We start from the raw sequence: 16,273 nt of genomic DNA on the forward strand, positions 1-16,273 counted from the left end.
CATTGTAAAACCTGCCTAATGAAGCCAGGAAATGGCTTTGACCTAGAAGGCAGAGGACATGCTCTCTCCCTAAATTAAAGAGGGAGGCCTTTCAAAGATCGGAAAAATTAAAACGTGCATGCATGTGTGTATGTATGTGTAGATATAAGTGTGTGTGTACACATACACTTCACTACACACATATGTATTCCCATATATCCTATATAATAAAAGGCTAATATGCAAATTGTCCCCTCAACCGGGAGTTCAACCAGGGGGTGGGGCCGGCCCACCAACCGCCCACGGCCCCTCTCCTCAGCCAGCCCGGCCCCCAATTGGCCCAGATCGGGGTGGGCCAGCTGGACCCCACCCATGCACGAATTCGTGCACCAGGCCTCTAGTTCATATATAAAATTAAATGTTCTCTAGTCCTTCATACTTGAGGGGAAGGCTATGTATGTGTCTAGTCAGGTAATCAAACTCTTAGGTTTACTCTGAATAGTGCTTATTTATACCTGTTTTCCTGGTGGGATTAAAATAGTTACAAGTGGCACCCTCTTTCTCTCAAAACTATGCCAACAATACACTTCTGATCATTAAAAAGGGTGTCTGGCTTCAAGATCGAACCCATTTAGTTCTTGAAACCCCAACCTACCTAGCCCCCTCCAATCATCATCTTTGGCAGAGGACCATGTTCATGGCTTGCTTCTCTGAAGGACCAGTAAGCTGTGTGGCAGTGGCCTTTCATGGCTGTGACATGTGGAAGTTACATGTGCAGTCCTTCCAGTGGCCTTCTCCATGAGAATGGAGAATTCATGGTGCAAATACTTTAATCATACTACCTATCATTCTATGAAGATTAGTCATCTATGTAGCATCTCTGTGTTGCCAGAATTTTTTATTTTTGTTTTGAAGAGATAGACATTCACATTTGTAAAATGCACATAACGTAAACACAGATGACACAAAATACATGACACATGAAAACCCTGACCACATCCCATAAAAACAAAGTGTACCTCAGACCTTTGGTTTAGAAGATTTGTACTCTCTGGATATGTAAAAAGAAGGACACGCTTTTCAGTAGTGTTTCTATAATTCACAACCCTCCAACAGTAAGTTAAAAAAACGTAATTTAATACAAGGACTGAACTTTCACCTCTCCAATATGTGTGTGCCCAGGGGTAGTATCCCAGGTCTCACACTGGCTGCTTCTCTGGTTGTTACATCAACTTAACAAAGGGGTACGTTCTGCTGGTATCCCAGTAAAACCACAAGCAGAGCTGCACCCAGAGTACCATGATCATTATGAGGTTTTATTGAATTATAATCCATGTACTTGGGGGCTACTTTTATTTACTCAAAAGGAAAATGTGTGTATGTATGTCACTTTGCCAAAGGATTGGGGTATAACACTAATATTATTTTGACATCCACTGTTACCTGGGTTAACTTTTCTTCTACCATCTCCTTTGCAAGCCATCGTTTCATATTTTTGTATTTATATATTTATTTATGATTAATCATTTCACATGAGAACATAATCCTTTTTTTCCCCCATTGCAGCCTTTTTTGGAAAATACCTCAATGAATATAATGGCAGCTACATCCCTCCTGGGTGGCGAGAATGGCTTGGATTAATCAAGAATTCTCGTTTCTATAATTACACTGTTTGTCGCAACGGCATCAAAGAAAAGCATGGATTTGATTATGCAAAGGTAATTTTCAGGCACTTTTACACGGCATCAATTTACTTTGTGCATAATGGAGAACAGCCATTTTCAGCAAATTAACCTATCCGCAAGATTGGCTTGCTATGTTCTCACAATGTTAGAATGAGAAATTTTAAGGTAATTTTAAACTCCAGGCAAGAAAAGACTCTCAAGGAACACTGACTTTATGTAGTGATTTTTCCCCCTCATCAGAACACAAGGCAATCAGCCTTTGATGAAAGGATCATCAGGAAAATCGTAGATGCCTCCACTCTGTCTTGTGATAATTTTTGGTTTCCCTCCCACACCCGGAGGACTTGTCCACATAATCAAATGTTCATCTTGTACTGTTTGCTGTTCACTGAGATGAAAGTCAATTTTGTCTTCAGATTTAGCTGTAAAAATAAGAGCAAACAAGTGGAATAATCAGAGGTTGGGGACCCACACTCCTCCCTTGGACCCCTGTCTGACCAACCTTAGCTATGAGACCAGGACACCTGCCCGGGGCAGCTCAAGTCCTCGAGGGTCTCTAACGCTGTCAATCCTAGGATTTCCAAATCAGTTCGTAGAAACTGGAATTGGCATGCCCCACGGTCCCCTCGCAAATGGATGCTAGATTAGACTTTAAAATTCCCCAGGGTTCTGTGACTGCCAATGTAAATATGACAATTTTCAGATCACAGGAGTGAAGGGGGAACATATCTTTGAATGTAGCCTGCGCATGAGCCTAAAATAGCCTCTTCCCTTCTGGCCATACTCACCTCTTCCTCATTTACCTAAAAGAAGCCTCGGATCCGCTCTATGTAGCACAGATCACTACCAAAGAGCCGCTGGTGGACATGAGAAGGAGGGAACTTGATTTAATTTGGGCACATGGCTGCCTTGCTACTTGGCCTGATTTAAGCACAAGGAACTTGGTGGGAGATAAGGTGTAAGTCTCCTCTTTCATACCCTTCAGAAAACAATGAATGAAGTCACAAACATCCCTAATAAGTTTCCAGACTCATCAAAGTTGAGAGCTAGCTGGTAGGGACCTCGGAGGCAGATCCGAGCTGCATCCTACAACGCGCACTGATTGCCACCGCCATCATTTTTTATCTGTGGGGATGCTTTTCATGCTCCTTGTTCAAGCAATTAACCTCTCTTTCCCTGTTGTCCTAAGGACAGCAATGTAATCAAGATTCCCTCCCAAGACTAAATCAGCGTAACTTGCCCATTACCACAGCTGATTAAGTGTCAAAGACAACTGTGTCCAAAAAGAATATATATCTTTTTTTTTTAGTGGGGAAAGGAATGAAACAGACACTCCCATAGAAAAAGGTGATAGCCTCTGGGCTTGTCCTAACAATGGCATGTGACACAGATTCCGTCCCTTGGGTGCTGCTTTTGCAGCTGTTCTGGTCCTTAAATCTACATGTGATTCGTCAGGCCGGGACGCCCCTGCCACTGTGAACCTTGCCTGCGTGCTTTCTGATGTTTCTGCTGGAACTCTAGGCCCCTGACACACACTTCGAGGGGCAGGTGGTTTAATTTAAGTTTTCATCTTGCCTTTCCTTTTCATTCCCTTCTAGACTTGCATCAGCCCCTGGGACTGGGGGTTAAGTCATTTTATTAACGTCAGGCTCTAATCCCAGCAGCTGTATCATTTTAGCTGTGCAATTAACAGAGGATAATCTGCAGGAAATCAACTGCTTCCCATATTTAGTGTTTCAAGTACATTAATTAATAAAAATGTTACAGCTTTTCCTGTGCACCCAGATTTTGGCCAAGGTTTCCTTTAGCAATTATTGTATAATTCCTACAGGTGAATTTTTAATTTAAAAGGAAAGTTCTTTTGCTTGTTCGTGTGTGTGTGTGTGTGTGTGTGTGTGTGTGTGTGTGTTCTGGAACTGTGAATGTGTAGTGGGTGTGGGTGTTTCCTGCCCTTGAAGTAATTAAATTTTTGTCAATGGATTACATCAACGAAATCTGAGAATGAAATATGTATCCGGTGTTTTATGTGCTCTAGCATTTGGGTTGCCAGATCTGATCATTATCTTAGGCAAACAGGACTTGACTTTTTTCGTGCCTAATTGCTAAGTTGTGCATTACTCAGAATACATGTTACCACGCTAGTGACCCTAGAAAGTCCCTGGCAACTGACGTGTTGCCTTGGGAAGTCCAGTGCCCCTTCCCGCTTTAGACCTTCCCTCGTCATTCAGTGAGTTGCTTCTGAGGAAAGCAGTATTCAAATGTGATCTGATGAATGTCACCTTTTGTAATTTCTGTTTTGTGTCAAATGTATGTTTCAGGACTACTTCACAGACTTAATCACTAACGAGAGCATTAATTACTTCAAAATGTCTAAGAGAATGTATCCCCATAGGCCCATTATGATGGTGATCAGCCACGCCGCGCCCCACGGCCCCGAGGATTCGGCCCCACAGTTTTCAAAACTGTACCCCAATGCTTCCCAACACATGTGAGTAATACCATCGGCTCTGGGACCTGCTGAACATGGGCCTCTGCTTTGCTCCCCACCCTGCCTCTCTCCTCACCCCATTTCCTTCCACACGACAGGAACATCAGCGTGGAACAGGCTTGCAATCAAGGGCCTTGGCTAGGTCGTCTGATTAGGAATCCCATTTCTAACATTTGTAAATTGCCAAAAGGAAAGCAAAGAAGCACACAGGGCAAATGAGGTGATTCTTATCAAGCGTTCCCTTCAGTTATCTTAATATTCATGAGTATTGTCTAATAATGAGGATGATCAAACTGTTTGCTTTCCATAGCAGCAGAGTGGTGACCTGGTCTGGTCATAGAAACACGGTTCGTTTTCTAGGAGAAAACTTGGGAAACCGCGTTGCTGCAGGCGTGCAGTTAGGGTTGGGCCAGAAAGCAGCAGGAGGGGCCTTGCCCAAGAGGTCTGCCCAAGTCACGGCTTTAAAATAACCTGCTGCTTCTTTTTGAGAGGAGGGGCTGTGCAGAGAGCAGAAAGCTGTGTTATGCCGAGCGTGCTCGGTAGCCAAGGGTGGAAACGTCTGGGTGCTTCGGCAGCAGAGAACATGATTTTGGTGTTGACTCTGTGGACACGTTTGCTTCCGACCTGTTGTAATAATATGCAGTCTTCCCCACAGAGCCTTTGGCTCAGGGTTTGCTGCAAGTTTGGCCCTCAAGGAGGTTGGGAACAGGAATCGATATATGTTTATCATTAAAGCTCCCAAATTGATTCTTAATCTGTTAGTGCTTAAATACCATCCCTTTTTATCCACACTGATGTTCTAGCCATGATCCTGGACAAAAAAAAAACATAGATTGTGCAGTTGACCTGTGGGGGTTAGGGGTGCTGAGCACTGTGCCATAGAAAATCCGTGTATACGTTTTGACTCCCCCAAAACCTAATCACAGTGTCTTCTTGCTATATGCAGGGGATTGGTTCTAGGACACCCTCCCCCACTGTGGATACCAAAATCTGCTCAAGTCCCTTATATAAAATGGGGTAGAACAATGCATACAGTTGCCTCTCCATATCCACGGATTCCCAACCACGGATTTGAAAATACTGTTTTCGATCCACATTTGGTTGAATACATGATGCAAAGCGCAGGGATACAGAAGACCAACTGTGTACCTATTGCATAAGTGAACCAGTGCAGTGTTGTTCAAGGGCCAACTGTACTTCCTTGTGTAAAGAGAGGAGTAACTACTGAAGGCACTCTAGTTCAGCGGTCGCCAACCGGTGGTCCATGGACATCTGTGGTCCGTGAGGTCCGAAAGGTTGGCAACCGCTGTTCTAGTTGCTGTCATTACACACACATGGAGGACATTCTTATGCGCTTATTTTGTCTCTGATTATAGCTAATAGACTGACAACTCCTGGTCAGTAGGATATAGATTGTTTCTATGTATCAAGTGGTTTAGAAAGGAGAGAGGTCAGAGCTGACTGAGGACAGGAACTAACAATATATATGGAGCCAGGGTGGATAAACTACTGAACACGCCCAGACACTTGGAGGGCAGAAGTGTTTTAATGCACTAAATATTGTCAACAAATAAAGAGGAGTGCCCCATACCTGGCCAGCATGGCTCAGTGGTTGAGCATTGACCTATGAACCAGGAGGTCACAGTTCAATTCATGGTCAGGGCACATGCCCAGATTGCAGGCTCAATCCCCGGGGGCGGGGCGTGTAGGAGGCCGCCAATCAATGATTCTCTCATCATTGATGTTCCTCTCTCCCTTCCTCTCTGAAATCAATAAAAATCTATTTTTTAAAAAGAGGGGTGCCCCAACCCCTGGGGAGCCACTGTATTTTGGAACTGACCCTGTGGATGGACATGCAAACCTCTGCAGGTTTTCCCTACATAGAACTGTAGCATCAAATTCAGGAGTGAAGCCCACCAGTGGTGAGCGCCTCTCCATTATAAAGTTAGGACCCAGCTGGTCCAGTGAAGGAAAACGGACTTTGCGAGGTTCTTCCTGTGCTAGGACCCTCTTTCCCTTTCCTTTTGAGTCAGAAGTCATCAGATGTGGTGGCTTCGTTTGTTGCATTAGCAGATTCCCGGCCTAAGGTGACTTTCTACACCTATAAATCTTACCGATGTTTCCTCAGATTTGAGAAGGGGTTGGCAAAGGGTTTTGTGGCTCCCTAGGGTCCCCGCCTTTGAAACTCCAGGTCGAGCCTACAGGAAAGTCGGCCACAGGGCAACAGGTCTGTCTGGCCGGTCAGTGTCAAGCACAGACAATAATCGCATGGGGGGGAGAAGTCGCAGAGTTCTCAGGGCTGGATGATAGCTAAAAAAGCATCTCTGATTCCAACAACTGAGAACTCTATTTAGTTCCACTAATATTTATGAGGGCCACTGTGATACTCTGCTGCACAGCAAATGGACATGGGGAAGGTACAGTTGTTGACACTGGAGAACCAATAAGCCCAAACAGGGACTGGCACACGGGGGCCGAATCCAGCTTGCCAATAGTTTGTATTAATAAAGTTTTATTGAAGCACAGCCATATCCATTTATTTAGGTACTGTCTATGGCTGCTTTCACAATACAACAGCAGAGTTGAGTAGTTGTGGCAGGTACTGGGTGGCCTGGAATGCCTAAAATAGTACCTACTATCTGGTCCTTTACAGAATAAGTTTGCCCCAGATCCCTGCTCTAGGCAACTGTCCAATTAGCCACATCACCAGTGGGACCAGAAGTGGTAAGACCTCAGGCAGGCATAGAGGGGACTATGGAAATTTGGAGGAGCGTGTGTTCACATCTCTTGGGGGAACCAGGAAAAATGCGTGGACCAGGAGGCATTCAACGTGGGCCTCAAAGGATGGATAAAATTCCTGCAGCCGATTCTACAGAGTGGGTTGATGATTTCAGGGAGAGAATGGGGCTTGAACAAGTGGTCACCACATAAGTGAGGTGATCTCAGATGTGACTTAGGAAGTAGAGAATGGGATGCAAGGAAAGCAAGGCGGAAGGGGGTGGGCGGGGAGATAAAGCTAGAAAGGGAATGAGCAGAATATTGAGGACGAATGAATTTGAACATAACTGTAAGCAGATAGTCACTGGGGGTTATTTAGTAGGGTAATGGCATAATATCTGACTCAGCCATTTTTACATGGAAATAGTGTCAGTTATTCTTTAGTTTAAATGAACCACCTGTAAGCCTTATTAGTGAGTTTATAAAGTGAAATCTACACATGGCAGAGGGAAAAGTGTTCAGGTCTTAAAGGCACGCAAGAGTGGGTTCCCATCGCAGCTGTCCTCACTGAGTCTGGGGGCAATTTCTTTTCTTTTTAATTTTTTTAAGTTGATTTTTTGAGAGAGAGGAGGCAGAGTGATGGAGAGAGAGAAACATTGATGTGAGAGTGTAATATCCATTGGCTGCCTCCCAATGCCCCCCCACCAGGGATTGAGCCCGAAACCCAGGCATGTTCCCTGACCAGGAACCAAACTGGCAACCCTTTAGTGCACGGATGTCACTCATCCAGCTGAGCCACACGGGCCAGGGCAGGGATAATTTCTTTACTTCTCAGAAGTTCCATTGTCTCATCTGCAAAATGGAGATAATATTAGCACCTTGACATGGTGTCATGCATGAAAATCAAGAGAAGCAGCATAGCTAAGGTCCCCAGATAGGGCCTGGGGCATAGAAGTCACTTCATTGATGTTAATTCTTGTTGATTCTTTCTATTAAGATGAACCATATAACACTGTTCTTTCTTTTACTTTTTTTTAATTCTTTATTGATTAAGGTGTTACATAGTTTCCTCCCCACCCCCATTGACCTCTCCCCAGCCACTCCCACCCCACAGCACATGCCCTCACCCCCCTAGTGTCTGTGGTCATTGGTTATGCTTATATGCATGCATACAACCAAAGGGCTTGTATGCATGCATCTAAACACCGCTCTTTCTTGTTTTATGTTTGACCTACGAAAAGTGCAATTTCATTTGGTTCAACCTAATGCTGAGGGGAAGCAGCTAGAGAGAGGACAGGTTGATACTTGCCCACTGTGACATGACAAATCTCTTGACACGCTAAGACTCACTTTGGGATGCGCCTCCCGCACCTGGCCATTCTGAAAACCAGACAGGGTAAGCACCGAGGTGGCCTGTGTTATCTCTTCCAGGTGCAAAACCAGCGCTACGGGCAAGCGCCAGTTTGGAGCACAGCCTTAGCCGCAGAAAATGGAAATCCGTGGGGTTGGCTGAGTGACTGAGCTTCTATCTGCTGCTAAACTGTGGGGTCTGGTGTCCCTAGTCCCCACAGGCCTTAGGGCCTTGGGTTGCTGGCGTCTTTGTTGCAAAGGTCTGCCGGCTGCCGCTGGGGGAAGGGGCTGGAGAGAGTCAGTGTGCATCTCTTGTTACTGTGAGTGACAGCACCGGTTCACAGTTCAGTCCGCAGACAAAGGGAGTGAGACAAACGGAAGACAAGCTGCCATTTGGGGTGCACGGAGCTGCTGAATGGCCGGTGTCCTTAGCACATTAGCAACACATTGGAGCGAAGGGAGGGCAGGAGTGACGTGCGCTGCAGAACGATTTGGCAGGCCCAGGGACAACAGAGCAAGAAGCTGCAGACTCGCCCCCACGGCGGGGCCCAAGTAATGCGGACGCTTTCCTCCAGGGCGCCTTCCTTGGTGGTCAGGCGTTATTGAGCCGCCTTTCATCGGCTTTGGGTCCTGGCTCTGTGACCCACTCAGCCCCGAGCGAATGTATCATGTTTGCACGGTGCTTGCCGGTCCCGACAAAGGACGAAGCCAGGCCAACCCTGGCTTGTTGGCTTTACAAAAGGAGGCTAGAGGTTATGCCCACCGACTGAGGATGAGAGCGGGTTCCCGGCCACTCGGGACAGAGGCACCGTGTAAGCAGACAGTAGCCCAGCCGCTCCTGGCCTCCGAGGCATCTGAGGGCGCCGCCGTCATAACAGCACACAGAGCATCCCCATCGCAGAGCCCTTCCCTACGGCTAAGACCCTGCTGTACTTTTCAGTAAGTTACCTGGGCAGTATCCTCCGAGTAGTGCTGTACCTCACTCTGGCTTTGACATAACTTCTTGCCCCTGGCCTCAGTGGTGTCAGGATAGGCACCTGTGGCAGGGAGACTCCACTGACCAAGCTCCCTCATCACCTTCCTGCCATCGATGTGCCTATCAACTGAAAATATTTTTATGCGTGTTTCAGTTCCACATTCTTTCTTCCCATACCTGGGAATGTGTCACTGTGTGTGTGAACGCATAGGTTCAGGCGAAATCTCCAATCTCCGCAGAACCACCGTGTCCGCTAATGTGCGAGAATCGTTCCGAAAGTGGAGCTTTCGGCTGAACACGGTGTGTTAAATGGGAAACTATCTCTGTGTAAGCCTCCAAAGGTTTTGAAACACCTTTGTGATCTAAAGTTGGAAAAAAATGTCTTGCCTTAAAAAGAAGTTGCACGTTCTTACTTTATTTCTTCCACAAATACGTAAAAGGAAATTCTTTCCAAGGTGAGAGAATTTTTAATTCGCTATAAAAATTTCCGATTTGGGCCGAACTAGTTGCCCACCTTGTTCTCTCCATCTTCTCTGCTCATCCCGTTCCCTGAAGTCCAAGTGCACAACTCTAGGGGGCAGCATGCACACCAAGTACCATGTAAATATGGAGGGATGCAAGGCGGCTCTGTCCTGAGAACAGAACCAGGTGTCTCATCTATGCCTTCCAGTGCCCGGTGTGCATTGGTTAGCAAATAAATAAATGTGTTAACCCCTCCAACTAGCTGACATTAAAACTTTTTTTTAATAATCTATAATAATAAAAGCATAATATGCTAATTAGACCGGATGTCCTTCTGGACGACCTTCCAGACAAAGCTGGGGCTGCAAGAGAATTCTGGGTCTCTGGTGCCAGAGGGAAGCCAGTGCCTGCAGCCAGGGGAAGGAAGGCCTACTCTTGCACGAATTTTGTGCATCAGGCCCCTAGTATAAAAATAGTTAAATAATTGGTTTTATGAATTAAAAAAGGACACCTAAAAATAGCATAAATCCATAAATTTTTAGATTTTAAAAAAAACAGACAAAAAATTTTTTTTAATAAAAAGACCCCAAAATGGCTTTGCCCAGGTCACATAGGTAGATTGGGTCAAAGCTGGTGCCAAAACTTGATTCTCTTGGACCCAGGTGATGTTCCCACCAGGCTTGCTCAGTACCCATCAAAGTCACAATTAATATTAGAAGCGGCTCCTATGTGTGCATTGGCACAATTCTAATTGGCGTTGGCAACATTGTTAGAAAACTCTTCAAATTAGTTTGGTAATGTAGCTATAATCAAGATCATTTGTTATTATTCTGCATGTGTTCAATTTTACCTAAGAAAAGACATTTGAACTCTTGTGGGGAATATCTCCACAAAGTCAATTAAGTAAGTTCAATTTTAGTGAAAGCTGAGACCGTGTGGCTTGGGAGATTAAGTATAGAGTTTCCAATTTAATGCCTTGAGTGTGTGTCTTCAATCTGTGTAACTGGCTTATTCTGGGAACTGAGACCTATTTTATTTCTCAGGGAATGATGGTTCCGCTACCAATACCCTTTAAGGCTTAGACCACTGGGGGATTTTGTTGTTGGTTGAGACTAAACAAATGGAGAAAACATGTGTCCCACTGTAACACACTAGAAACATCTTTATTTTCACTGGTGACAACAAAGGCCACCAGTGGTCAGAATGAACTGCTGAGTTCCTTGACTTTCCCCAAGTGTGGATTTAATCTACAGCACATGCGTTTCTTGAAACTGTTTCTTTGCTCATAAGAATTATTCTCCTAAAATACCCACCCATCAAAAAGAAAGGGGACAGTATTGATTTTCAGAATTCTTATTCCTGTTCCATCGATAAGCAATACTGGAAAGAGAATCAAAGGCCAAAGAGAATTGGCACTGATGTGGAAGGCTGAACTTACCGATGCGGGGGCTACAGGACCTGTGCTCTAACGGGCTGAGCAATAAAGTCCAGTGACTAGTGACTAGAGAAAAACAAGATGCAGGCAAATTCACCTGGGAAAGTTAACACTGTCAGGTACTGGAATAGTCTGTTGAGGCTCTAGGTATGTTTTCTGGAGAGTCTGAGGTCTGGAGCACACCGTTCTGGGCAAAACTCGTACCTGAAGAGTCAACAGAAAGTCTCTCCAACCCAGGCACATGGGGCTATAACTCACACGAATGTCGTGGGGGTTTTCTAGAAAAGCAACGGAAACTCAAAAAGGACAAGTTGGTTCTTTGTCCTCTCAATGTTAAAGCAAACAGCCAGCGTTACCTACCTTCTCGCTGACGCATCCAGGGTGCCGTGCAGGGTCAGACGCTATTCTGTATTTGCCACGAGAGTAGATGCTCAGCATCTGGTGGGCGGTATCTGAATGGGAAGCAGCAGCTGCTCATGTTTTAAATCAGGATGAAGGCGGAGGATTTCAGGACTTACTTTTCCATAGAAAGAAGTGTTTGTACCCGTTCTCCTTTTGCTGACTGGGATTTCAAGGTGCTTCTTGGGGGCTGTGGCCATTTGTGACGTCGTGGAAGGAGCATCTGCCCCAACACGTTCTTATGTCCACTTCACTTCCCGGTTTGTAAAATGGGACTAAGATGCCCTGCCTGCCCCTCAGGGTTGCCACAACCATCAAATGAGCTGGACAATGAGCTCTTTCCCAGGCACCTGTAAGTGTGGCTCTGCTGTGGTCCCAGGATTTGTTCTTCCAGTCGCTGAAATCCCTTTAACCCTAACAAGAACTCTTTGAAGTTGTTATACCCATTATATAGGTGAGGAAACAGAGGCTTAGAGAAAAAACGTTGCCCATGATCACACACTAATAAGTAACTGAGCAGGGATGAGAATTCGGGTCTGATTTCAAAGCATTCTGGAACAATTGAATAAGTGGTTTTCCACTTTTCCTTAAAACAATTCCCTGCTTCTTTCGCTGGCTTTTGTTCCAGCTGACCGCTCCAGTGGGTTTGAATAATTGTAAGTCAATTCTTAGCTAGGGAAGCAGTCCTTAATTATCCGGAGGTGTGGGGGAGGGAAGGACAGAAGGCTGCATCTTCCAGGAATTTGGGAGACCCCAGCAGGAGGCAACCACAGGCCTTTGGCAAAAGATCACTTTTCAACAACATTGTCAATTTCAGTGACCCCTGACCTTCCACCTGCAGGTCCCTGAACAGCTGCTGTGTTGCGGGAAGCAGTGGCAGTCTGTCTTCTTTTAAAAGGCAAATGCATACCCTTCCCTGCCCCCTGCTGAGATCCCACCTGGGATTTCAGCCCCAGAGCTGGGGGTCATCTCCCACATCCAGAAATTAAGCAAAAAAAAAAAAAAGGCAGGGAGTACAGCTTTGACAACTGACCTGAACTCTCCCTTTTAATATAAGCCAGGTTTAACATATGTCATTCTGTAAATCCGGGAGTCCAATTTGAGGCTTGTAATTTGCTGCTCCTCCAAGTGAGGTGGAGCCTTGCCAAGCACATCAAGGTAACCGGGGGAAGATATAATTTGCCCGCTGTGAGCCCGCGTTGCAGTTCCCTATTGTAATTTTTATTTGTGTTGAGGTTTTGCGGTTTTTAAAGAGTCAAGTAGATTTATTTTAAAATTAAAGCGGACCAACATCAAAGGCAGGCAGAGGAGGATGTTTCGGTTTTATGGGGAAACCCCGTGTAATCTCTTAGAGCCGTGTTCTTTCTCAGGGTACGTATCAGTAAATGGTTAGGGGCCTTTCACAGCCAGCTTGCTGACCTCAACCTACCCCCACAGGCGAAAATCCCTTTCCAATGGGATTTAGAAGCCCCCTCTCTCCTCCTCAGCCACTTAATCTAATCCTGTTTGTAATCGGCATGCTGCGTGAAGAACAAGAAACTTCAAGCTGGTGTCCTTTCCTACCGCGCAGGCTCCTGAGATACCGGTCCGATTGGGCCAGTGGTTCCCTTTCAGATATTAGGTATACTTTCAGGCCAAAAAACGGACCATTTGGATCATGAGTCATTTACTTGGTAAAGGAGAAGAAAGTTTATGTTGAAAGTTTCTCTTAAAAAGAATAGCAGGTGACACCTGAAGCGCTTGTGTGTTTTTTGTTTGTTTGTTTGTTTATTTATTTTTTTGCTTGTTTGTTTTTTTTCATACTATGGGATTTTTTTGCACCCACTTACTTATATAAAATGTATTTGTTTATTGGCTCATGTAGGAAACGCATGTGCTTTCTGTTCTAGGCACTTTAAGTGATAGAGATAGGTAGAGAAATAGGTAGGTAGATGGGGTGTAGATTTGTAGATACAGGCTCACAGACAGATCAAGTTGTTCCTCAAAAAAGCTTTTTAAGAGAGGTGCTATTATCCCCATTTACAGGTGAGCAGATTGAGCCACACCAGCTTCTCGCACTCTACAAATGTGTCTCTTTAAAAGGGAGATGAGCCCTAGCTGGTTTGGCTCAATGGGTAGAGCATTGGTCTGCATACTGAAGGGTCCCAGGTTGGATTCCTTTCAAGGGCACATGCCCGGGTTGCAGGCTTGATCCCCAGTGGGGGGTGTGCAGGAGGCAGCCGATCCATGATTCTCTCTCATCATTGGTGTTTCTATCTCTCTCTCCCTTCCTCTCTGAAATCAATATATATATATTTAAAACAGAGGGAGATGAGCATAAGCTGTACAATGTCTTCTGTGCTCCGTGTTGTACTGGCTTTGAAGTTGTTGCACTTCTGATGTTAACCAGTATCCTTGCAGATCATCAGGCTCATATTTTGTTCCAAGAAGACCAGTGGTGCCAAAACAGATGTTCTGCAAAACCCCTGGCAGAAGAAAATGTACACTAACAGGTGGCATTTGTAGGGCTCAGTGTGCATGGAAATGCCCAGGGCACAACCATGGACTCACAGTGACTGATGGTTCCTCTGGTCTTGTATAGTATAAATCAGGGGTCCTCAAACTACGGCCCGCGGGCCACATGCAAATACAAATATTGTATTTGTTCCCGTTTTGTTTTTTTACTTCAAAATAAGATATGTGCAGTGTGCATAGGAATTTGTTCATAGTTTTTTTTTTAAACTATAGTCTGGCCCTCCAACGGTCTGAGGGACAGTGAACTGGCCCCCTGTTTAAAAAGTTTGAGGACCCCTGGTATAAATAATGCCACGGCGACACCTTCAGTCATTATGACCCACAATCTTTCACTGACAGGATACTCCCAGAACAGACAGAGGTGGTAACCAAATTTTTCAGTCAACATAGGCTGTTGCTTGTTCTGTGAGACTTACTATTTGGAAAGTTGTGGGTCATATGAAAAGCAACCTTGGAGGTAGGAAGTGGCCCTCACTTCACTTTTCTTTCATTTTGTTAGAGGAAGTGGGCTTTGGAATTGAATCCTGGTTCTTCAGCTGCTAACTTGGTTAATCTGAAGAAATTATTTCACTTTGTTAAGCCTTAGTTTTTCTCAGCTGTAAAATGGGAATGATAAACCTAATTAAGGAGCTAATGTACATAAAACAGCACAATACTGGATGCATACCAAGTTTTAATATTAAACTGCTTCTACATGCTTAATAAAATCTAAGGAGAAGGTTCAAGTACATTAGAATGTGATGGAGAGGTCAAATACACACAAATAATAGTGTGAGGATTGCTGTAGCATAGATATGTTCTTTGGGAAGGTGCGGTGAGCGTCTCCTGGTTGAAGGAGTTGGGTAAACTTCAAAGAGAAGGTGACTTATTTTGTGGGTTTTCAGTGGAAAGTACTAGTATGGGGTACCACTGGGAATCTCTGCAATAGATTAAATATAGGCTTGCACTGACCTGCCCTGTAGTTAACAAAAATTATGCCTTGCATCGCTATTGATTTGTCTATAAAATGAACAGTTTTATTGGTATTTATTGGTAAGCATGTATATTGCAAAATAGGCTTGGTTATAATTCCAGTAAATCCAATTATGTTAAGGGTAGCTATATATACAAGGTTAGGAATGAGAAAAACTCGTAGAGGCTAGACATACAAGGGTGGGTAAAAGTAGGTTAACAATTGTGTGTATGTGAAACAGCTTATTATTATTTATTCATTATTATATTATTTCCAGACAAACAACTGTAAGCCCACTTTTGCCCACCCCATATAATTAATAATCTATAAAACACCCTAGTAAATTCAAGAGGAAAAAATGTGTTGAAATTATGATTCATCATCCCACATATTTGTGACCATATTTAATAGCCTAATTAGCAATAAAATTTTACGAGTTAACATCACCATGGGAACATTACATTCCCTTCTACATTACCGAGTTTTATCTGTAGATTTGTAATGTTACCATAATCATCTAGATGTGTTTCTACAGTGAACCCAAATGAACTTGCACTAATTAGATTTTTAGCTGCCAGTCTTGCTTTTATAAAGTTGAATCCATATACTTTCAGAGGATGTGTGCTATTTGGGGGTGGTGAATTCTTCAGATCTTCCTAAATTCACAAAGACACATGGGAGAGAAAAATAATGTAGCAGAGTCTCAATTATCTTTCCTAAATGATAATTTCACAATCTTTAACTTGAGATATTTCTCTAAGAGGCTAAAAAATATATACTAAGACTCCTTTCTGGATATTTTCAGAACTCCTAGTTATAACTATGCACCAAATATGGATAAACACTGGATTATGCAGTACACGGGACCCATGCTGCCCATCCACATGGAATTTACAAACGTTCTACATCGCAAAAGGCTTCAGACTTTGATGTCAGTGGATGACTCTGTGGAAAGGGTAAGCATATGAACTTGCCTGACTTACAGGTTTTTGTCCAACTTCCCATTCTTGTCCGACCTGTTTTGTTATTTTTGTTTGTGTGGTGTTTTTTTTTTCAGGAGAAGTGAAAGAGAAAACTTGTCAGCCCTCCCTTCTATTACCTCTCTAGGCTTGCTTCTTATGGAGCCAATAGCAAAGAGGACATAAAAAGCAAATCATTATAAATTCAGGGCTACACCCACAAATACCTTCAGGAATTAAGGGAATAATGAAAATAACTAAAGCAGGTCCAGCGGAAGACAATAGGGAGTGGTGAGGATTGTGATCAACTTGAAATTGAGCTCCATCTAAAAAGCAAGGAGCAACTACTCAGCTCC

General features: G+C 44.2%; 1 protein-coding gene across 8 annotated transcripts in view; it reads left to right on the forward strand.

Annotated features, from left to right (window-relative positions):
* Nucleotides 1-16,273, forward strand: part of SULF1 (sulfatase 1) — a 160,083-nt gene that overhangs the window by 102,765 nt on the left and 41,045 nt on the right. For 7 of the 8 annotated variants that reach the window (XM_014539818.1, XM_005866349.2, XM_014539811.1 and 4 more), the window contains 3 exons: nucleotides 1,546-1,697; nucleotides 3,983-4,152; nucleotides 15,764-15,914. In XM_014539818.1, coding sequence (XP_014395304.1) covers nucleotides 1,546-1,697; nucleotides 3,983-4,152; nucleotides 15,764-15,914 — 473 coding nt within the window. Of the gene's footprint in view, nucleotides 1-1,545; nucleotides 1,698-3,982; nucleotides 4,153-15,763; nucleotides 15,915-16,273 lie in introns of those variants that run through there. The other variant, XM_014539816.1, reaches the window with a different exon arrangement.

Source organism: Myotis brandtii, unplaced genomic scaffold (assembly GCF_000412655.1).
Source record: "Myotis brandtii unplaced genomic scaffold, ASM41265v1 scaffold23, whole genome shotgun sequence".
NCBI lineage: Eukaryota > Metazoa > Chordata > Mammalia > Chiroptera > Vespertilionidae > Myotis > Myotis brandtii.